The sequence below is a fragment of the Babylonia areolata genome, chromosome 8 (assembly GCF_041734735.1).
Source record: "Babylonia areolata isolate BAREFJ2019XMU chromosome 8, ASM4173473v1, whole genome shotgun sequence".
NCBI classification, from domain to species: domain Eukaryota; kingdom Metazoa; phylum Mollusca; class Gastropoda; order Neogastropoda; family Buccinidae; genus Babylonia; species Babylonia areolata.
Genome location: NC_134883.1, coordinates 28,002,207 through 28,026,193, shown reverse-complemented (window position 1 = coordinate 28,026,193; position 23,987 = coordinate 28,002,207). Strand labels below are relative to the sequence as shown.

The 23,987-nt window shown below is 39.9% G+C and overlaps 2 protein-coding genes across 2 annotated transcripts in view; one reads left to right on the top strand and one right to left on the bottom strand.

Annotated features, from left to right (window-relative positions):
- Positions 1 to 3,847: 3,847 nt before the first annotated feature.
- On the bottom strand, positions 3,848 to 11,638 carry LOC143285120 (ragulator complex protein LAMTOR5-like). The gene is made up of 4 exons (XM_076592341.1): positions 11,479 to 11,638; positions 9,025 to 9,086; positions 6,453 to 6,567; positions 3,848 to 5,184 (listed from the first exon to the last, which is right to left on the bottom strand). Exons 1-4 carry the CDS (start codon positions 11,526 to 11,528, stop codon positions 5,130 to 5,132), a joined length of 282 nt encoding a protein of 93 aa, XP_076448456.1. The 5' UTR covers positions 11,529 to 11,638; the 3' UTR covers positions 3,848 to 5,129.
- Positions 11,639 to 14,342: 2,704 nt separating this feature from the next.
- Positions 14,343 to 23,987, top strand: part of LOC143285119 (uncharacterized) — a 32,550-nt gene continuing 22,905 nt past the window's right edge. Inside the window, exons 1-2 of the mRNA XM_076592340.1 lie at positions 14,343 to 14,402; positions 22,667 to 23,896. Of these exons, the coding sequence (XP_076448455.1) occupies positions 22,970 to 23,896 (927 nt within the window). The 5' untranslated portion in view covers positions 14,343 to 14,402; positions 22,667 to 22,969. The remainder of the gene's footprint in view (positions 14,403 to 22,666; positions 23,897 to 23,987) is intronic.

The following is a 23,987-nucleotide window of genomic DNA, read 5'->3' as shown; positions in this document are numbered from 1 at the left end:
AATCTTAAAATTTCATATGGCAAACTCTGATTTTAGCGTCCTAAACTCCTGGACACTTTTCGTTGCAAAGCAGGCAATTAAGAAGTATGTCCAAATAATAATAATAATAATAATAGTAATAATAATAATAATAACTACTTCATTTTCATAAACTCCGCACTCGCTGTCTACTCTTAAAATTGATCAAGAAGTGCTTTTCGAAAGAAACATTTTCAGAAATTAATTCGATGAGTGCACTCTGTGGTGTGTGTGTGTGTGTGTGTTGTAAAAGCGAACTTGACTAATCAATAAAGATTTGAATCGGTAAGATATTTAAGCATTGATAATCAATATAAGGTCATGTGATTAGTAATACATAAAGAGGGGGGAAAAGAAATTCATTAAAGCCATGGGTTGGGGGATGGGGGTATGTGTGTTTGCATGGATTGTTCGGTGTTGTTTTCGTTTCTTTTTATTGCTTATTTTCACAAATACAACACACACGGATCTAGTAATGTATGTTATACAATTTGTAATACGGTAAATTAAAGAAGGAAATTAATCACTTAATTTGTGTGTGCCAGTAACTGCTGGTTGCTTCTTCTTTTTTTTCTTTTCTTTTTTTTCTGTTTCGTTTCGTTTTTAACGATCGATTTGACAAACACACGTGCGCGCGGACCTCCGTCGACAGATTGTTGTGACCCACCCGTAATGTTTACCCCTCAACCCAGTTCGGCCCAGCCACCGCACTGTGCTTTGATACTACTTCCAAACTTTTATGGGCCACTTCTATGGCTTTTTATTATATCGGGGCTGGGGGGGAGGGGGGGGGGGGGGGTTGGGCAAAGGACCAAAATCACTCCCCACCCCACGTCGCGCACACACACACACAGTAATGTACTGAACATGTTACCACCTTGTGATACACACCTCAGGTTCGTATGCACGTACAAATCGCCCCGGCCAAATACTATTTGTCAGAAAGAGCTCAGTGCTGAAGATACCCACATGCGCAGTACACAGGAATGCAGTAACTAATGACAATAAAGTTGTGTGCTGTGTGTCCGGGTATTTTGAAATCCGCTATATGCTGCATGTGTGGGTACCAAGAACACCGCCATATGCTGCGAGTGTGGGTATCATGAGCACCGCTATATGCTGCGTGTGTGGGTAGCTGTAGCTGAGCATCACTGTATGTTACGAGTGTGGGTATTATGAGCACTGCTGTATGCTGCGTGTGTGGGTATCATAAGCACGGCTGTAAGCTGCACATATGGGTATCTTGAGCATCGCTGTCTGCTGCAAGTGTGGGTATCTTAAGCACAGCTATGTGTTGCGAGTGTGGGTATCTTGAACACAGCTGTATGCTGCAAATATGGGCATCATTGGCACCACTATATTCTGCGTGTGGGGGTAACTTGAGTGTCGCTATATGCTGCAGGTGTGGGTATCTTTCTGAGCACAGCTATGTGCTCAATGTGTGTGTATTTTTTCAGCACTGCTCTGTGCTGCCTGTGTGGGTACCTTGATCACCGCTCACTCTGTGTGTGTGTGTGTTTGTGTGTGTGCGCACGCAAGCCCACACACATCCAGTGGACCAAACCTCAGTTATTTTGGAAGCATTCATTCCTTTCTGTCCAAATGAATTTTATGGTAAGCTTGGAAACGCAAGGGGTGTGCACACCTCTGTGTGTGTGTGTGTGTGCTCGCACGCACGCGTGTGTGTATGTGTGTGTGGGTTGGGGTTGTGCATGCGTCAGCGTGCACGTGTGTGTGCGTCAGCACGCATGTGCCTCATTGTGCACGCGTGCCATAGCATGCATGTGTGCACGGCGATGGGTGTATTCTTATGTGTGTTTGTATATGTGTGCGAGCGTTCTTGGCTCTGTGTGTGTGAGTGTGTGTGTGTGTGTGTGTGTTAGTAATACACCCGCCCCAATATATGCCAACCCCACAGTACAGTAGGGGAGTCATTCTCGTCCGATGCCAATGTACACCTCCTCCCTGGCCTCCTCAGTACTGAACTGAGAGAGAGAGAGAGAGAGCGTTTCTTCCATAGAAACACCGAGTTTTGATGAGAGCGTGTAATGGACGCACATGTCAAACTCTTGTGCTGTACTCTCTTCTGTCAGCAACGTTGGTTTGGCTAAATTCATTCTTTCCTTTCCACTGTTGCTGCCAACAAACTTACTGTTTCTTTCATACTATCTAGATTAGACTGCTGCAACTCTCTTCTCTCCCTGAAAATAAACTAAATAAACTTCAGTGCATTCAGAATCATGCAGCCCCATTCATACTATGTAAACCCAGGCATGAAAGTGCAACATCACTTCTCAGAACACTTCACTGGCTTCCTGTCAAAGCAAGAATTCAATGCAAAGCAGCTTGTCTCTGCTTTCAATGTCTCTATCAAAACCTTATCTTTCAGATTTCCATCTATACCATCCTTCTTGATCACTGCACTCAGTCGACACCTCTCTGCTGACAGTTCTTCGGTTCTCCCTCGAGACCTTCAGCAAAAAAATCTTTCTCTGTCTTTATTGTGATATTAGGAATATGTCTATGAATTGGGATAGGGCTTTTAAGTATTGTGAAATGATATTGCATTATTTAGGCTTTTTCAAGTGATATGTATGATGGGTGTGACGATTGTATGTGTGTGTGTGTGCACGCATGTGCATGTGTACGCGTGTGTGTGCATAAATTTGTACTGGGGTGTTTGGTTGGCTGCATGTGAGTTTTTCTTTCTTTTTTTCTTTCATTTAATTGTTTTTAATGCATGTTTCAAACATTGGCAGTTACACTGTACAGCACAACTGAAAATGTTTCACATGGAAAGGCATTTTATAAATCAAATCATTATTATTTTAGAATCTGATTAACAGAACAGCAAATGGGAAAAGAAAACATTCTGATCTATCAGTCCATGTGGTAATCAGATTCCTAATTTCACAAACTTTGTGGAAGCCTAACTGATTTTACATCAAGAATCACACACCAGTAATTACTGTCATCAACCAGTGAGTGTTTCTTGTGTCTCTGAAGGCAACAGGTGGCGTAAAAAATATTCATGAAAAGTTTTCTGTCTTCGTCTTCTTTGTTCATGGGCTGAGACTCCCTGGTTCACTCACATACATAGACTTTAATGTGTTTGACTGTTTTTACCCCCGCCATGTCATACTCATTTTGGGGGGAGTAGAAGTTTTCAGTCATTTTCATCTAAAAGTTTACTGGTGTGCCAAATAGTTACTGTACATGTGCTTGTGCACATGGATAACAGGGGTATTTCCCCCCAAAACAGGATTTTTTTGTGCAAAAGCAGTATAAAAACGAAATAGCCCCAATGCTGTAATAATAAAAGTAACCCATTATAATAACATTAAAATTTTTGGGAATATATGCAGTATTGCTTTCTTACGGCATTTTTTAATGTATGCATAGTTCACACAGTGACACAGAAATTTATACAAGTTTGTGTCACCACCTATCAGTACAGTGGGCAATGTGAAAGGACAGATGATTTCAGGTTGCCAACACACACACACACACACACACACTATTTCCAAACCTAGGATCAACAAAAACTATACGTATGAACTTATTTTCTATTACACTCTACTAAACAAACCTTTCTGGCAACTGGTAATGAACTGATATAGATGACTGAAAATTTTTCATCAGTAATTTCAATGTAACCTACTGCCAAAGTATAGTTCATTGATATAAATGACTGAACACTCAGATGTAATAACAATTATGCGAATACACCCACACAAACCAGAAAGAAAAAATGTGCGCCCATGCACCAACACATCCCATCAAACACACAATGCATCACTTTCCACAAGCTTATGCCAACAAGTTCCAATGTCAACAAGTTTTATTCTGATCATGTATTGCAAAGTCACACAATAAAATTCTACTTCTAAACAATTCAAAGTACATGAAACCATTAATATTTTGAGTATTCACACACACACACACATTCTCTCTAGTTAAACAAAACAAAAAAACAGTACTCATCATGAATTTTAAAAAATGTAACACAATACAATAAACTGATCATGAATAGAAATATAATCTAGTAATATAATCTAGAAACACAAACAACAGTCCCTTTTTAACTCCCCACATCCACCCACCCCACACCCCTCATCCTTTCCGCTCTCTCTCTGTCATTCTCCTTCACATACAAGAAAAAAAATTAATGAACACTGTGTAAGCACCTGAAAGCTGCTTCATCTCCTGTGCACCCATGCACACACACACAAACCATTTATTCTGGTCAAAAGATGCACACTTCAATTTTTAAAAGATAAACAAGAATTCAGTAACAACATTTAATTAGCTGCATTTGGATCATAAACTGCTGATAAACAGACCTTCAGGACAAAAAAAAAAAAAAAAAAAAAGGTGCCAGAGTTAAAGCACCAGTCACTGGAATATGCAAGACCATCAGACAATCAAGACTGAAACAAATCAATCAAACATGAATCAGAATACAGCAAGGACAGACAGACATCAACCATTGATCAGAGTTACCTTGTTTATAAACGTCATCTAAGGTGAATTGGACAAAGACAGTTTGTGAAACACATGTTTAAAAAAATCTGGCGTTATCTGCTTCTGTACATCATGCTGCTGCTATCTTGTTGTCTCCCAATAACAATGCTGAAATGATTTCTGCCTTCCGGCAACTATGAACATCAAGATCAAATTTACTTTTTTGTGAAGAAGGGATGGTCAAACTTTTAAAGTAACTGGTAAAATCCACAAATAGCTGGAAACAATAAAATGTCAACATAAGACCAAGTCCAAGACAAAAAATTACAGCTTAGAAACTGATAAAGAACACTGCACATTATCTTGTGCAGTATCTTAAAAGCTGAATAAAAAACAACACATCTTTGATTAAACGCAGACATACATGTAAACACAATTACCTATACATGTATCTTCTATAATGTCTTGGAAATTTGAATTAAATCACAACTTACAATTCTCTTTCTCTCTTTGTCGAAACACACACACATGCATGCAAGCACACACATGCAAACAAACACATACACAATCATTCTCTGTCCCTCTCTTGCTGATCCTGAAATGGCAGTACATATCAAGAATGTAGCATCTGGCAGACTTGTAGCACTTCATGACTTAAAGATGGCTGTCGTAATATTATCTTCTTGCTTTATCAGTGTTTTTCTGCAACAGACACACAAACCGTGTGAGGAACATTTTCACTTTTTTCAGCAAGGAGAATTTCATCAAAACCTGTATTGTTTTAATTTGTGCATTAAAAATCACACGATTTATCTGTTAATCCAACAACATAGCACTGCTAATATGTATGGTCATATTTCTCTGTAATAACTCTCTGATGAAGACAACACCGTGCTCTTATTTCTTTTTAATCTTCTTCTTCTCTCTTCTATTGATCTCTCTCTCCATGTATGTATGTCTGTGTGTGCATGAGCACATGAGTGCATGTTTGTGTGTGTGTGTCCACTTGCACATGCGTATGCCCATGCATGGAAGGATGTACAAATATGTGTTGGACTTTCAATCTGAGGGTCCCAGGTTCGAATCTCAGTGACAGCGCCTGGTGGGTAAAGGGTGGAGATTTTTCCGATCTCGCAGGTCAACATACGTGCAGACCTGCTAGTGCCTGAACCCCCCCATCATGTGTATACACACACAGAAGATCAAATACGCACGTTAAAGATCCTGTAATCCATGTCAGTGTTTGGTGGGTTATGGAAACAAGAACATACCCAGCATGCACACCCCAAAAACAGAGTATGGCTGCCAACATGGCGGGGCAAATAAACAAAACACGTAAAAATGTTACATATCTGTCTGAGTGTGTATGTGTGCATGCCTGAAATCAGATTGAATGACACAGGAAACGAATGATGAGTGCCCAGTGGCAGCCATCAGTCGGCTCTACCCAGGTAGGCAGCCATTTGTGCAAATGACCCCGTATTTGTAAAGCACTTACAGCTTGGTCTTTGACTGAGGATAGGCACTATATAAGTATCCATATCAATCAATCAATGTGTGTTCATGTCAGTAAGTTTATGAAATCATCAAATGATTCAACTGGCTGTCTAAAAATAAGAATGTCCAATGTTACTTTTGTTAATGAAAGGTGGTTTTCAAAGAACTTGTTCAATCTTCTGAACTCAATGAACTTCTTTCTGCCTCGACCTAACCTGCCCCAAGATAATGCAAGGAATGATGATGGTGTGAACAAAGCGACTTTTTGTGCGTTACCAAGCTGACCAATACAGAAACAAACAACTGGAGAGAAAATATTAACTCCTTGAACTTGCAGGCAGTCTAAGATAATAAAAGGAGCGAGAGAGAGAGAGAGAGAGAGGTGAAGAAGAGAAAGAGAGAGAGAGAGAGAGAAAGAAAGAAAAAAGAATAGTCCAAAACAAACTACACAACACAGTCAAGCTCAAACTGACCCGTTTTGTGATTCAATGACGATGACAGGGTTGGTGGACGGGGTGGTGAGAGTGGATGCCTGATGGGCTAGTGATGCCACAGGTCCTGAGGCATACCGCAACCCCTGTCCTCGAGCTTTGGAACATAAGGAAAGACCAATGAGAACATTGGTGGAAAACATTTTTCTTTTTCTTTTCTTTTTTGTTTAAAAGCAATTTCCCTCAGCACATGAAAAGTAAGGTTGAGAACACTTGTAACAACAGACATTCCACAGAACACTGAACAATTTTTTCTTGAAAAAATGAAAAAATAAACACTCCCAAACTATAAGCCATGAGGAAACAAAAACTTTTTCTTAAAACTCTCCCCAGCTATGCTTCTGGTTCTATTTCTGCAGTATTGTTTACGAGTTGAAGCAGTTTGTACATTGTAAGTTTGTGTATGCCAAAAGAATGCACCACTGAGCACTAATACACTAAAAAAACAACAACTGAACACTGGGGAAAACTTCTGGTGCTGAAAAGGACTCCTTACTGGGAAGAGGAATGGAAGCGGCATCCCTGACAGTGCGGGCAGGCTTATTAAGCCACTCCTGCACCATTTTTGGGACTTCAAGACACCAAATGGCCCTGGAGGCAGTGTTGTGTTGTCTGAGAAGGGCTAAGGGGGACTGTGTGGCTTGTGGGGTGGATTCTGCAAGAGTGACCGGATAAGGGAGGGTCAGCTCAAGCAGATCTGGGTTGGGTTCCGCCTGGTCTCAAAGCAAATGTGGACTTAATCTGTCAGCCTGGGTGAGTGGGGGGTGTGAAGGAATGTGCTTCAGTACAGTCATCTTCTTCTGAGTACAGAGGCTACTGTACAAGTCTCCCTCCCACTCCATCCTGGGCTGTGTCCCATCCCACAATGACATACCCTCTGGGGCATCCTGAATTTGGTGGTCTACCCAGCGGGACAAGCTGGGGCAATTCAATGTCTGGTCAGAAGAAGAGCCCTTATCCTCCCTCCCATCTGATCTGGGTGTTGAGTGCATGGACCACAAGTCCAGCCACACTTCAGAAGGCAGGTGCTAAACGTCACTTAGTGCTTATTTGGAGGAAATAGGGCCCATGTGTGCTGGGAGGGCACAGACACCCACTGATTTCCCTGTAAGACTGAAGGCTGAGAGGATGGGGAGACTGCAGGCTCCCCTGACCCAGGTGGGTTTAGGAGGTTCTAGTCTAGGAGGTCGACCTGACTGACAAATGGTTGATCCCACCTATCAAGGCAGTCTGTACTGCCCTATGGGATGTGCTGGGCTGGTTCTGGGGGAAAGGAAAAGGGGTTGTGCCCTGGTCCTCTTGGCAACCCAGCATGCACCAAAGGTGCACCCCAGTGTGGGTAGAATGGGGGAATCCACCTGTGGGCACCAGCTATCGTGTGACCCTAACCCAGCCACTGACACTTTGACCTCCAGGAAGGGTGAAACCTTGCTGAGTCTGAGGGAGGTTCGGTCCATCTTGGTTGTCAGACCTGCCAATAGACCGACAGCCCAGAGCTGCCTGAAACACACAAGCCTCCCCCAGCAGCGGAGAGTGGCCAGAAAGTGGGACTGCCTGGCATACAGGTAAGTGCCACGCATGCAGAATCCCCTTCTGTGGAGAAACTGGAGCATTTTGGCCTGGCGTGGGCAAAGGAGACAGCCCCCCAACAACCCCTCCCCCCCCCCCCCACCCCCACTGAGGGAGGTGGGGGAGGGGGCTCAGCAAGGGTAAGAGAAGAGAAGTAGCAAAAGCTCCGCTGAGGGCATTCTCAGCACACTGACTGAGATAGAGGCCCGTGTGGGGAAGTGTCCCGCCCAATGTCCACACTACTGACAGTGGAGCTGCTACTCCCCCTGAATGCCCCATCCTGCTGAGACAACTTGGGAGGTGATGCTCGATCCTGTTTCCCCTTCATGACTGGTTTTGAGGGTCAAGCACTGCCTCTGCTATCCGCTCCCAAATACGAGTCATTGCAGTTCAAATTAGGAAGAACCATGAAGCATGAGCTCTGGGCCTGGGAAAGGATCCTGACAAAGCTCTAACCCAGCCTCATGGTTCCTACCATCGCAGGATGGCCTGTGAGGCTGGCACAGAGAAAGGAAAGACAAGAGCGACTGAGGGCAGGACATACATAGCAGTTCGAGGAAGCAGAGTTTAATCAATGTCAGAGATAGCACAAGGTTATAAAACAAGCCACATGCAACAAAACAGGCCATGGCCAGGCATCTATTCACTGTTAGTCACATGAAATTTGGCCAAGTACGGCTACGGATAGGCCTCCTTTGCATCAGTTTGACATAGTATAGTATATGTCACACAACATTACTTACAACCAAACTACTTACAAAGACATGCTCATGCATATGCACCACCAAATATTCCAACCCCCTTCTCCTGCTCTTCCCACCACTCTTATGGGTTCTACCTACCCTCATATTTGGGCAGTCATACTCCATTTTCTCAGGTAAACAAAATATAAAATACATATATGTGAATCATAAATAAAATTAATCATCAACATAGTAAGACATATATCAATGCAAAAGCATTATTCCCATTTTTCACAGCTAACCTGTTAAGATCAACCCATGCTGGTCCACACATACTGCACCGGTGACACCAGGCATCCGGCATCTGAAATCAACAATATCACTGTCAGAAGAATTCACAGCTTTGACATTTAATCAAATTTTACTAATATCAAAATACCTTTATTCACATAAATCTTTTCCTGAAATTATACTACAACAAGATTAAATAATCATCAGAATAAAAGGAAAACACCAACATAACATCAGAAACTAAGGGGTTTTTTTTGTTTTGTTTGTTTTGTTTTTTTAGATACAGAAGCTTGGTCAGGGACTGAGCAACCAATCACATCTACCACAGTACCAACTAAGAATGAACGACTCAAATAACTAATTTGCTATTCATGAATGCAGTCTGATCTTTTAAGTCATATATTTATCAGTTTCTTTTTTTGTGTGTGTTTTTTATGTTTATTATTCTGACATCTAATTTATTATCATATTATATTATGATTTTTTTTTTTTTTTTTTTTTTTTTTTTACAACACATATATATCTATATCATTTATTTATCGATTACTTATTAGAGAGAGAGAATGAGAGAGAGAGAGAGATGATCCTGGACTAAATAAAGCTCCTTGTCCTATAGTCATGACCTTTAGCCAATCTTCTTTATCATACTATTCTTACTACTGATCTTTACTTTAGTACTCTCCCAACAGATCTACATTATCTAGTAAGTCATCGTGACAACATAGTTGTTATAAACATAGGTCACTTTGATACAATATATATAGTACTAGTAGATAGGAAATTTTCTTATGTCAGACCCCTGCCAGAGTCTGCACTATTGGGGTCACGGTTAAGTATGTGTAATTAAAGTGTATTTTTAAGTGAACTGATATAAAACATTTAGCCTGTTTTTTTGTTTTGAAACAGAACACACAGACATGTATACATTGCACATCCTGAACCCTTAGGCATAAAGCAAGCTGTCACACCAATCAAATGAAATAACAGAAAAATGGTTAGAGTAATCCTGACCGATTTTTTGTTGATCTAAGCCCGACCGATTCATGCAGTCACCTTCTTATCTTGCTGAGCAATACCAATCTATTCATGACAGCAGCTCAGGGAATCCTTGTTTAGTATGCCAATGGAATAAACTGATCATTTTGATCGGTCAGAACATCAAGGGAACCTGAGCTGTGATGCACAGTGGCATGAAAACAGCCCCTACTGTGTGCAAGATGCCAGACGACAGTTTTGGCAACAATTTGCTGTGACGTCCACGCACTGGTTTGTCAAGTGTCACGTGACCATGTAAGAAACAGTTGAATTGGGAGCTTTGTCTCCCATACCTATAAATAGAACATGTGTTTGGGAAGAGAATACATCATATTTCAGTTGGTTTTGTCTAAGCAGTGACAAAGTCAGTCGAGGTTGGATCCACCATCTCAACTGGTGGACACACACACACACACACACACACACACACACACAAGCAGTGGAGTGGACCAACCTGCCTGACGATAACATCAAGGCAAACTGTCCACAGCCAACACCACTTGACACACTCCTGTGTGGAATCCCCATGCATCCCCTCCCAATTACAATTCTATACTTAATTTCAGCTCCAGAAATGTACATATCCAGATATAGATTTATTATATATACATGTTCAGAACTCTGGTCAGCATTAGATCAACATTATTGGGTTTAGATCAAGTAGGTCGGATAAAGATCAGGCACACCAATGTTTTTCAACAACTTCTATACAGAACTAAAAATAGCACACAGAAACATGACAAGTATTTATTCAATCACAGACAGTCTTACAAAAGTCACTGACTGTACGAGCCAAATGGGTATGCTGTCAGTCGACAGTGATTCCTTGAGAACCAAAACAAGTGACAATCCGTCGGATTTAGATCAAGCACACCAATGTTTTTTAACAGCTTCTGCAGAACTAATAATAGCACACACAGAAGCAAGATGGGCACTGTAGTTTGTATTCAATCACTGACAGTCTGACAAAAGTTACTGTCCGAATCAAATAGGTATGTTGATAGTCTACAGTAATGCCTTGAGAACCAAGCTGGTGAATGGATCGGTCTGGATTACTAATAGTTAGGGTAATACTGTATTAGTAATACTGTAACAGATCACTTTACCCTAACATATATATGTGTTATTCTTGGTAACATAACTTTAGCCCCCAACACTGGCAAAAGACACAATGCTTCAAACAATGCTGCTCGCGCTACATTCACCAGAGAAACTTTTCTCAGCAGCTTTGAACACGATTCTCTTCAAGTTCAACTCGTTGTGGAATTGATCTGAACGTCGATCTCGGCACTTGTATCACAGTGGCAAAACATGGGGCAGTGGTGGTCGTTGAATTTGGTACAGTACAGCCTACAAGTTAGATAAATCAGGTAATCCTGCAGTTTAGAATACTAAACTCATACTTCATACTCAAATTGATCATAACTTACGTTTCTTCCAAATGCTTTTCGAGTGCTTTTTCCATTTTCCCTCCGTCCATAGTGAACTTTGTTAAGTTCTTGTCTTTTTTGAAGATTCACTTCAGAGAGACAATCATCGACATCGACCGGATGCTTTGATTTGGTCCACAGCACATGATCATTACTTGGCTATACGCACAGCTGTGTGATAAAATGACTTCTTCCAGTGACACACATACAGCGATTTGCAAGTTTTTATGTCAATTCTTCGTTCTTGGGAAGAAGAAAAAAACACACTGCAGCTGAGACCATATGGGACATATGCTTAATCTTCCTTGAATTCAGGCCAAGCGCAAGGTAGAACAATTTAAAGAGCCCCGGAAATGATGGTTTACAAAATTCGTTCACTTCTTGTTTGGCAGGAAAGGGTAGCGTGGGGTGGGCCCCTGCATTGCAGTGCCTCTCGGTGCTTCTTGTGATGGGGTCAGATTAGTGATAGGGAATCTACCAAATCAGTGTGGATCGTGTATATCTATCACTCCAGCATGTCGTATATCACATATACTTTGACTGAGGCTAATTTACTGAGTCGATTGAAGTTGCACAAGGAGTTTCCATTGTTGATGACACCTGGAATTCTGTCAATATAATTACTGTAGCCAATCAACTTGCCTTGGGGTAGCTTCTGACGAAAGCATGACATGGAAACAACACATCAGAAATGCGGCTGAAGCAAACGTCAGAAGAAAGCTGAATATAACTGACGAGGAAGCTGCCATGGCCAGATCACATCAGCGCAGTGGAGTGCTACTCAGTATTGATCCTGTCAAAACATCAACCAATTTCAACCACACCTTAAGTATGGGTGCAGCTGGTTTATGACAACAGATAACTCAGTCGAACACATTTTCTAAACCTGGATAAAGTCCCAAATCAAAGCTTGTGTATACTAATCACTGAAGCAATGAGATTAAATCCAGCAGAGAAGGCGGGAAGAATGATTCAAATATCACAACTCAGTACTAAGGAGAAGACAGTGGAAAGCTATATTTGACTTCAAGAAGTTTTTTTTCTTAACTTAGAATCATCTAGTGAACGTCAGACCGTGGCAGAAAAACAAAACCCCAAAAGACCAAAAAGTTCTGACTTTGTAGGAGAAACCACTGAAAAATCTTTCAAGCTGAATCAAAAATGGCTTCAACTGCATGGCTCACCTTCAGGACCTAGGTGCCGTATCTATGTTCTGGCTTTGTAGGAGAAACAAAAAATCATTCAAGCTGAATCAAGAATGGCTTCCACTGCATGGCTCACATTCTGGACCTAAGTGTCGTATCTCAACATCATATCTAAGGACAGTGAAGAGGCAAAATTAGCCCCAACACAAGCCATGATGGAATAACGACTGCAGAAAGCATGGATACAGATTTAAACAGGTAGGTCAGCCACAGATGCTGTTTGGAAGATTGAATCAAGGTGTGTATTCAATACCTAAACAGACAATGGCCTTCACTGCAAAAGCTGTACATAACCCACACTGCGAACAACTGAGCAGCACTGGAACCAAGATGTGTCGTATTTATGACCGATGCCAAATAATTGCTTGAGGCATATGCTTCCAACGCTGCCCTGACTGGGGAACACTTTGAGCAGAATCAAAACCCCCAGAATCATACAGTGGTTTCCCTTGCACTGCCAGTGTGGAATACGCAGATTTGAGGAATTATGTTCAAACGATATCACCGGAAAGCATGGATACAGGATTGCACCGCCGGATGGGACAGCCACAGACGCAACCTGGACAGGATGAGTCAGGCCGGTCTGTGTGCATAACCAAATGGGCAATGGCAGATAGAGTCAATACCAATTGGCCTCCAATGCAACTGAGCTTTTTGGTAGAAACTCTGTTCGTTTCTCTGACTCGTGCCGAGTTAACTGAAGTGCTTCAAAATCATCAGTTAGTGGCTTCCCTCACATTGCAAATACACAAAAGAATTATAGAAGCAGAAAAACTGGCAAAGCTGTGCATGTGAGATGACTTAAGAAGTGAAGGAGGAATGCTGTTGTGTATCAGTGCAAAATTGACGACCACCGTCAAATCTCACTTCAAACAATCGTAACACAAGATATGACTGACTGTCCAGACCAGACCCGGTCTTGCTGAAAACTGGACCCACTCAGTAGCCTTCAGCAATGGCCCCACTGTCAACCTAATATTAAGCCAGAACCCTGGGCTACAATTCACACCACACAAGCAAAGTCCTATTGGTCGTAATGTGATGTGTGTATTTGTATAATGTATAAGGAGGGAGAGTACATGGATGCAAAGATATGGGGGAAAGGGAAGGGGCAGCTATGCCATTGTTGGCAATCTGAGCGATGAAGTACACTATGAATGGCGCAGAAGAACCCCAACGGCAGTATGCAGACAGCTCCCCACTCTTCTGCCCCATGGATGAGCACGAGAACTGAGAAAATAAATATTGGGGGAATCCTATATATCAGGATTCAATGAACTTGGACCCCCCAGCACCCCCCCCCCCCCCCCCAAAAAAAAGGAATACAGAAAAGGAATCGTCAATAAATAAATGAACCGCACAGTTTCTGTTCATATAGTTTCGTTGTCTACTGCAGGAGTTGTGAGCTTGCTGGAATATTGATTTCCAAGTCATCTGTGTCGGGTACAGTGGAAGTGTGTCAGCCATGTAATCAAGCATACCAGTCTCCTCTCTCACCTCTAAAAAAATTAAAAAAGAGAAAAAAGAGAGAGAGATTTGATAAAACTTCTAACTGACATCGTGAGGAAGCATGCGGCCAAATCCGATCCCCAAAGGGTTCAGTTCTCAAATGATTTTGTCTGCAGGGTGCGGTGATTGACGATTGGATCTAAGCTGCCTGACCGACGTTCCGAGGATAATGTCGACAGCACAATTTGGTTGATGGACATGAATCTTAAGGTGGGTGTTGCTTGACAATCGTGAAATCATTATGATATTGCGATTGTTCACATGTAATTGTTATGATTTTCAAGAAAACTTGCGATGGATACTAAAATTTTAACTGTAGATGTTATTAACGTTTGTCGAAGCACAGACAGCCCCCCTCCTGAGTTAGCGATGAAAGATGATGGATCTGTGTGCTTCAGAGAATGAGACTGGAACTGGAAATGGTTTCTAAATTTGTCAGCACGAGACAGAAAATACCACAGAAATCCCTTTTTATATTGCCACGTTTGTAAGCAACTTTTCTTGTATCCACTGCATAATTCTTTTGATGGAAATAGATTTATTCTCTTTTGCGCACGCGAAGCCGAGGTGTACCTTCAAACCATTTCGATCTTTGCAATAGCAAGTATTGAATTATTTCATTGTAATTTGTATCCATGGTTGGAAGATGTAGATGGCTCTGAAAGAAGTCTGTTGCGACTCTAAACTCAACACATTTACACATTAGCATACACACACACAAACACACACACATTTAGTGTTTACACATTAACACACACACACATACACACACATGTACAGAGTTTAGGTTTGGTTCAGGACACCATGGGTCATTTGACCGGTTTACCACAAAATCAGTTGGTCATTTTTTAGAATTAATGGCTCAGGAAAAACAACCCCTTATTCCTACCCCAGGTGCCCCCTTTGGGCCACCTCACACTCAAACACCCAAAATTTGTAATTGAATTTGTTCTTTGTCCATCACACTTGTGTGAACTGGTCAATGACCAATGAGACCCCCCCCCCCCCATATATCATATGTATATGTTTGTGAATGTGTGTGTGAACTGTGATGGTGTGTAGAGACTATACATGTGCTAATGCTTGCTGTGTCATGATAAATGCTGAAAATACAACATTGTCATTACTGTACTTTTTGTGCAATGCTGAAACACTGACTCAAATATGGCCCAATTCATACAAGGAAAAGAAGAATGAAAAGCAAAGTAATAGTACTAATACAGCTGAAAAACATCAGATCTACAATGTGTAAGTGTCACGTGCATTAGTGTTATACTATTGTTTTAGGAAATTACTTTTCTCTGCTTTGTGGAAATCCTCTTCACAGTTGCAAAATGTCTAAAAAAAAATTTTTTTTTTCAAATACTATGCCACCTGTTAAATTCTGTTCTTGTGTATACAGTATACACAGGAAGAAATTATAATACACTTTAAAGATAATATGACCTATATCACTTATTATCAGTTTGTGTAACTTGGGTTATGGAAACACAAACACATCCCGAAAGTGAAGTATGGCTGTGTAAATGGCTGAATAAAAAGTCATGCATGTAAAAGTGCATTTGTGCATATCTTGATCGCATCTCAGTTTTACTTGAATGATCCAAACTTGCATAACATCAGTGAAGTAAACACCGAAACACATAAGATGCCCGAGAATGCCTATGAAATCTTTCAGATTATTTAGCCTTTCCAGGTGTGTACAGAATGGAAGAGATCACAAGTTTTCTGAACACTCATTCGATCTTTCTGGACATAAGGAGGCTCGTTTCAGCAGTATGCTTTATGATACGGATGATGATTTATAATGGCAAAATGTTCAAAACCATCCTTAGTGGAGGAGACTGGCGGAAAAGTAAAAAGCTAAACTGGCACTGTGTACTGCCTCAGTTCACTATGCAAACGACAATGCCTTTGACTTTGAGTAAGTGTACCTCATTTTCTTTCTGGACTAGGTGCAAAGTTTGATTTCTTTTTCTGAATATTGGTCTGCTTGATGTAGAACTGTTGAGCAACAGCAGTAACAATTATGACTGTATTTTTTTAAGTTTGAAACTGCAATTGCAGTTGTTATGCAAGATGACTGGTGCTATAGCAGAGTGGTTCAAGCGCTGAACTTTCAGTCTAAGGATCCAGGGTTTGAATCTCGATAATGGCATCTGGTGGGTAAAGGGGGGAGATTTTTCCGATCTCACAGGTCAACATATGTGCAGACCTGTTTGTGCCTTATCTCCATTCATCATTCATGTGTATACTCAAGCAGATGATCAGATATGCATGTTAAAGATCCTGTAATCCATGTCAGCATTCAGTGGGTTATTGAAACAAGAACATACCCAGCATGCACATCCCCAAAAACGGAGTATGGCTGCGTACATAGCAGGGTAAAAACGGTCATACACATAAAAGCCCACTTGTGTACATGTATACAAGGGAACATGGGAGTTGCACTTGCAGCCCATGAACAAAGAAGAAGAAGTAGTTTTGCAGGATGATAAAACATCAAAAGGCCTTCTAGCATGACAGATTTAAAAAAAACCCAACATTAATGTCAAGTGACCAGCTAGCTCTCGCATCAATGGGTCATTTCAAAATTTTATGTGTCAATGACCAATGACTGACATGAAACCTAAACCCTGCATGTATGTATGCATGTAGGCATTATAGAGTAATATAGCAGAGTGCATACTAATTATCCACATAAATGTGCACGCTGAGACAAAAACATACAGTTACTTTTAAGTTCTTTATAACTTGTTAAATGTTTCTTTGTAGATATGAAAATTAATATATGATCATATTTGCTTTAGTTTAATGTTTGTATATTATATTTGTGAGTGGAATATTTGTCACGAGTTAAATGACGCACAAATTCTTTTTTTCTTTTTTTTTACCTTGACACTATGGTACAATTTTCATTTCAACTACCAGTTATCATTTTCATTTTTGTTCTGGTACTGTAAATTATTCTTTCAATTGTCCATTGGCAATGTGGAGGAGTTTATACTTGCATTCTGATATTTCCATGTGTCAGACCAATCTGTCAAGGTGTCAGTGTTGTTTTGTAATTTTACTAATTTGTCTCTGTTAATAATGTTATAATATTAGTTGTATTCTAATTTTTATCTATCTTTATAAGAATATTGCCTGTTGGTATCATCTGCAAATATTTTACACAATTACTGGTATCAAGCAAGTCATTTCAATAGAAATGTATATTGTGAAAAGCATTTGTCTCAGTATGCTTTGTGGAATATTACTCAAAAGTTCTGTATCCCAGGAGTAGTAGTCCCTTCCCTGATGCTTTGCAATCTGTTTGTTTAAAAACAAAACAATTTTTTTTATCCATATGCACAATTTACTTGTTATGATTATGTCAGAGCAGACAGGAAAAGAAACTTATTGTCTGCAAAGTATGTTCAAGTGGCTCTCACCATCTGTCAGCCATGAAGCCATGTATTCTCTCTCTCTCTTTGAGTTTTCTTCCAGTTCATTATCCTTTCTCAATTCCTTTTTCTAAGCTGGCTGAATAAACACTGAAAGGGAGAGGGAGCTGATTACTGGCGAGAATTACTCACTTCTGGGACAAACTGTGCAGAATAATTTCTTGGCTTGCGTTAAGGCAGAAGCAAGGAAAACTAATTTTTTCTGTCATTTCAAAATTGTATTCATTCAGAAGGAGAACATCCTGAATCCTGGATGCTTTTGTGCCTTTACATAATTATACATTTCCTGTGAATCTTCAGAAGGCTCAGTAACAATTTTTAGGGTTGCACACCATTATAGTAAATTTGGGTGGTGTGGAGGTGAGGACAGAGTGTGTTGATGTGGGGCAAGGGGTATTGCTTCATGATATATTTTCAGCAAGGGGTAAGCTAATGTGTATACATAATTTTATTTATATATCAGAAAAAAGGCATTGCTTTGATGAAAACTGATTGAAAATCTTTTTTTCTTGAACTTACTTTACTTACTTTTTGTCAGTTTTCTGTGTTGTGAACTGAAGAAGAGTTCACCAATTTTGCTTGTCAGAAGTGAAACATACTGGTGCTAGCCAACACATGCTTGACAGTTGTCAAATTATCTTCTTGTCACTTTTTTTTTTTATTAAGAAATATGACAACCAGTTCTTTGATGTTGTTGGGCGTTTTTTTATGTGCAACTTGATATTTTCATTTGGTATGCTGTAAAACATAAGTCGGTTTAAGCTGGAGAAAATATCCATAGGACTGAAACAATGTATGTCACTGAATCTCTATTACTTGCAGCATAATACCCATGTTGTGTGCACAACCATTTGTTATTAGTATATTACACATTTTATTTGTCATTTTTTTAAACATTGCGCTTTCCAAAGGCGGTTTCATTTATTTGAGTAAATGAAGTCATACTCATTTGTACGCCCACACACACACTCATGCATGTGCACATGCACGCTAATACCCACACCCACACATACAACACATACACATATGATACATGTGTACACATTTGCCTTGAAAATGTTGGTCTGAGTCATTCTTCCTTATAAACAAACAGGCATATCAAGTTAGATTACCAGGAAAAATACAGAAGTCATGGAAAGAAGATATTGTAGTTCTGTGAGAGCATGCACCAACACCCACACATTAAATTACAATGAAAAGAGGAATGAGGAAAATTTGACTGACTCAGTGACTGAGAGCATCAAAAGAAGACAAAAAAAAAATCAACACAAAAACAATCAAAAATGAAAAAAAGAAACCACCCCTCTATACACAAATACTGCAGGAGAGAGGGTAAGAAGGAGACAGACAAAATGTATGATACAGATATTAATTCATACGTTCATGTATAGCTCAGAAAATAAGTGGTTTATGTGAAGCTAGAGAGCTTGGCTTTGAAGAATATGAACAGGATGTAATGTTTTTGTTGTTATATGCTGATGATACTAAAGTGTGTGCAGAAACACGAGAGCAACTACAAAATGCATTAATGTGTTGTGAAGACTTGGGTTTAAAAATCAATTTACTTAAACCATGAGCAGTTTTTTTGAGGGGTAAAATACAAAATATTTCAAAATTCTATGACAGAGGAAGAGATGTTGAAACTATGTTTGGCTTTCAATATTTGTGTGTGTATTTCACTTGAAATAATAACTTTACAGTAGCACAAAAACACCTTTACAACAAAGCATCAACAGCTATGTTTCTTCTCTCAAGAAATTGTCAGAAAATTGTGTTACCTTTAGATATCAAGATTGTTCTTTAATTAACTGGTTGAATTATTGGACCAATTTTACCATATGGGTGTGAAGTGAGGTGCTTTGATAATAAAATGTGTAATCTGGTAACTGCGATTTTATAAGTTTACTTTGAAATTTACTGCACCCAAAATTTCATTCTATTTTGTGAGGTAGGTCAGTATCATTTAGAAATACAAACATAAGGTAGAATGTTAAATTTTTGGTTTAAAATTGTTAATGTTACAAACCAGAACAAACTTTCTTGTACCATGTATTGTTTTTTTTAAAAAAAAATTAATTTTTTTTTTTTACAACAGTTGTACAAAGAAAATGAATTACATAAATCTCCGCTGTTATACTTTGGTAACACAACTCATAATATTTATGTTGGTCATTGTAGTTTGTGGACTCAGCACCCTCATCCTTTCTTTTAATTTTGTTGGTTCAAGAATGGGGTACATCAGTGATTAATAGACCAATACATTGCAAAACTGGTTCTCTGCTTAAGTGGTGGGGGAAAAAAAAAATGAATAAAGAAAAAAGTGATTATAAACTGTATTTACATAGGTTTTCTTTTGAAAATTATCTTCTGCCAGAAATACATGCTTGTACATTTGCAGGGTTCAGGATGTTAAATCACAAACTTCCAGTTAAAAAGTGCAGAACATCACCCCTCCCCCCCTCCCCCCTGATGAAGACCAAATTTGTACAAAGTGTGGATGTAGAGACCTTGGGGACAAGTTTCATTACCTGTTTGGCTGTCCAACCCTTGAAGAATCAAGAAAAATTTATTCACCAAACGTTTACTCATTTACTGGAAAAAACAAAATGATTTGAAATTTCATTGATTATTCATAAGTAAAAGGAAGTGTTTGTTTAATCATATTCCTGAAAGTTGTATTGAATGGTTTCTGATTCTACTCAACAAGTGCATATCTGAGTTAACTTGATTGCACATTTTTCAGGTGAATTTTTCATATATTTTCATTTGTGATAAATGACCATTTACTTCTGGCAAGTATGCAATGTGCGAAAATGCTGCATCTTTTCTTAGTCATAAATTAAAAGGATTTTCTTTCTTTCTTTTTTTTTCTCTTCTTCTCTTTTCTTCCTCCAAATGTATGTCTTAACCAGACTGTTATTATGGCCATTGTAAATGATTGTGAGCACAGTACCATTTAATTTGTTTTTCATAATTGTATAGTATACTATTAGTTACATGAAATGTCTAACTTCTGCTCTAACATTTAGAATAGATTTACTCTCACAGGGTTTCCTGAAATAAGCATGTCTTGTCTTCTCTTGTCTTGTCTTGTTTCACAATCTGTCAAGTCTGGTTTACATATATCTTGTGGTAGAAGATAGAGTAAGGTGCTGTGATGCTTTTTCAGAATGACAGTACAGCGTATGGTACTATGTTACAGCATGTACGTGTCTTACTTTCAGTTTGAGGGCCCTGGATTTGATCCTGGTATTACTATTAGTGCCTTTTGGGATAAGGGTTGATTTTGTTTTTTGGTATCTCAGGTTAACATATCTACAGTATGTCTACCTTTTGGTGACTTAATTGACTTAATCCTCTTCATTCTGTTTATACAGGCAGAAGACCAGATACACTTAGTGTTAAAGATCATGTAAACTGATTATGCCAGTGTTTTTTGGCCTATGGAAACACACACACACATACACACACACACACACACACACAGATACAGAGAGAGAGAGAGAGAGAGAGAGAGCGCGAGCAGAAGAAGAAAAGAAAGAAGTGCTGAACAGACCTGTACAAACTGGCAGCACAGAACAACGTTCAGCAGCACACACATGTGTCTCAACATTGAAGTTGTGCACTTGTGATGCTTTGCAGTGTCAGGCTATGAGTCTGACTGTTCTCTTAGTGGCACATTTGATAGACACATGTAATATTCAGCAAGCAGCATTTTTTTTTTCTTATATAAAAAGAAGATATTTCACTGTTGGGTTTTGTTGCATTGGCTGGCATGCCAACTGGAGCAAGAAATCACCACTGAGCACAAGACTGACTATTGATAATTTGATTATAGGTATCAACCACATTGAAATGCATTTCGACACACACAGATATTGGATAAAATTCAAGGATTATCCCAAAGGGGTTTTGTTCCTGATGGTTATGTATCAATGAACAGGCTTTTACAGCATTCATTCAAGTATATGGTAAATTCTGTTGTATGAAAGAAGAGAAAAGGAAAGGTTTAGGTGAAAGAAAACAGTACATTCTTACAGCAGACTTAGGATTTTTATTTCTCTTTCCTGATTTGGTAAGATCACAGGTTATTTTAGGGTGGAGCCTGTTGACCATTGACATGAATGAAAGGTTAACATTTTATAGGTCAACAAGGATAGAAACACTGTCTTCTGTGTCTCTGTTTTCTCTTCTTTTCTTTCTTTTTTTACCCCTCCAAATTTCTTCTTTTCTTTCTGAGAAATCAGTTTTGTAACAAACGCAATGAGTTCATAAATATGGGTCTAGTCCTTGCAATACATATTTCAGTATATGACTCTTTCTCTCACAGGTTCAGTCTCTGATTGTCTCTGTCTCCCCTCCCTCCCCACATTGATATTTAGTTAAACATCTGAATAAATGTCTGATTGACAAACCTAGCTTACCAGGCCTTTTTCATTTGCTTTTTTTAAATATTTTTTTAAATAGTCAGAAAAGAAATCTTTGGTGTTTACTGTCAGTCCTAGCTGGTTAACAGAGCTAAAAATTTATGTAGCATTATCAAATACTGAAATAGTAAGTTTTAAAAATGAAACAGTACAACATTACAAGTTATATCCACTCTGCATTTTTATTTCCTCTTGTAGAACATGTGGTGGGAGAGTACGAAACATAACTTTCACATTGATTGGTCTTTCTTGTTTTAAAGTTGTATGGAACTCATAGGGTTTTAGGAACTGGATTTTAGAGCACCTGTTTTTGTTTGTTTTATTCCCTTGGGTTGGTGGATGAAGTTGGATAGAGAATGCTATCTTTGAGAACTTAAATTAATAATGGATAATTTCACATCCAGTTGCTTCATACTTCCCCTTAATACATAACATACTCATTAAATCATACATCCCAACCTTCAGTTTTCCCCAACATCCACAAAAAATCAAAATGAAAAAAAAAGTAAATTGTAAAAATTATTTGACTGATTTTAACAATATGTTTTGAGCACTTTTGTTTGTCACCATATCTGTGTAACATTACTTTTTTCTTCTTCAGAATCTGCAGTACGGAACAGTGTCACAAAATGTCAGGAGATTGGAGACACACCCACAAAGATGACCCAACTTAGCAGAGCCATCAGCCTTGACAGTTTTGATTGATTTTGCAGCATCTGTTGTGTGAGGGTAAAAGTGTGTCTGACAGAAGGTGAACAAAACTGCTTCACATGTTATTTGGGAAAGATCAGAAACCACTGCTGTGAGCAGGTAAACAAGTGAAGACTGACACAATGTAGAAAGTGTGCATGATGGCACATTGTAGTTTAGGACCAGCATGTGGTGCAATCCTGCATGAAGGTTGATGAGCGAGCAGGATCTGTTCCGCCTGTGGGGGCTGTCGCTGTCCAGTCCGTCAGCCAGTGACCTGAGCGAAGGGGTGTCAGACATGAGTCTCTCCACCTCTCCAGGCAGCGACTGTCCCCAGCATTCCCGAGCCGCCACCTCCCTCACCAATGGCAAAACCACAAATGGTGAGAACGAGGTGATTGGGAGCAGCAGCAGACTGAGGAATGGGGAAAGCGGGGATGAAGGAGGTCCGAAACCCCGTCGGAGGCTTGTGGTACGGCAGTTGTCCTCCAATCCTTACCTGGCTAGCTCCTCCTCCATGGAAGACCACAACCCGCTCACCCCAGCTGCTTCTTTTGCTTTTGGGGAGAACAACGATCCAGAAGAAGCTCCAGTAACTCTCCGTTCCTGCTCCTATCCTGCAGGTGGTGAGTTTGTGGAGAACCTGGCTCACCAGCAGCAGTACAGCCAAATCCACCACCTGTCCCAACACAACCAGCCCCTCAACCATGACCAGTATTACAGCAACGTTGTAAATGGCAACATCCAGGAGTACACTTTCCCATCCACCCAGAGCCGGACTGTGTGCAATAACACACGCACCACTCCTCCGGAGGCTGTTTCTCAGGAGGTGTCAAGTGTGCCTCGCAGTGTCAACTCCTGGGGACACTTCTCCAAGAGCAGCTACAACCGCTACAAGTACCGGCGCAGTGACTACTCCAGTGATAGTGACGAAGATGTGCGTCACCCTAGTCCTTCCCAGCTGCCCCACAAGGTCAGCTCCATGTCGGGGGGCTCTGTTCCGCACCCTCACACCTGCTTGTCTGAGTTTCAGCACATCTCTTCCAATAGCAATCGCAAGAAAAGTGCCACTGACACTAAGAAAGATCATAACCACTTCACGGAAGGAGTCAGGCCAAACGTTTTCAAGGAGAGATTTGCAGTAAGTATATATATAGAAATTAGAACCTTTCACATTCTGAATATGCATCAGCATGAAATCTGTTTCAGAATTTAACTGTTTAAAAAGAATT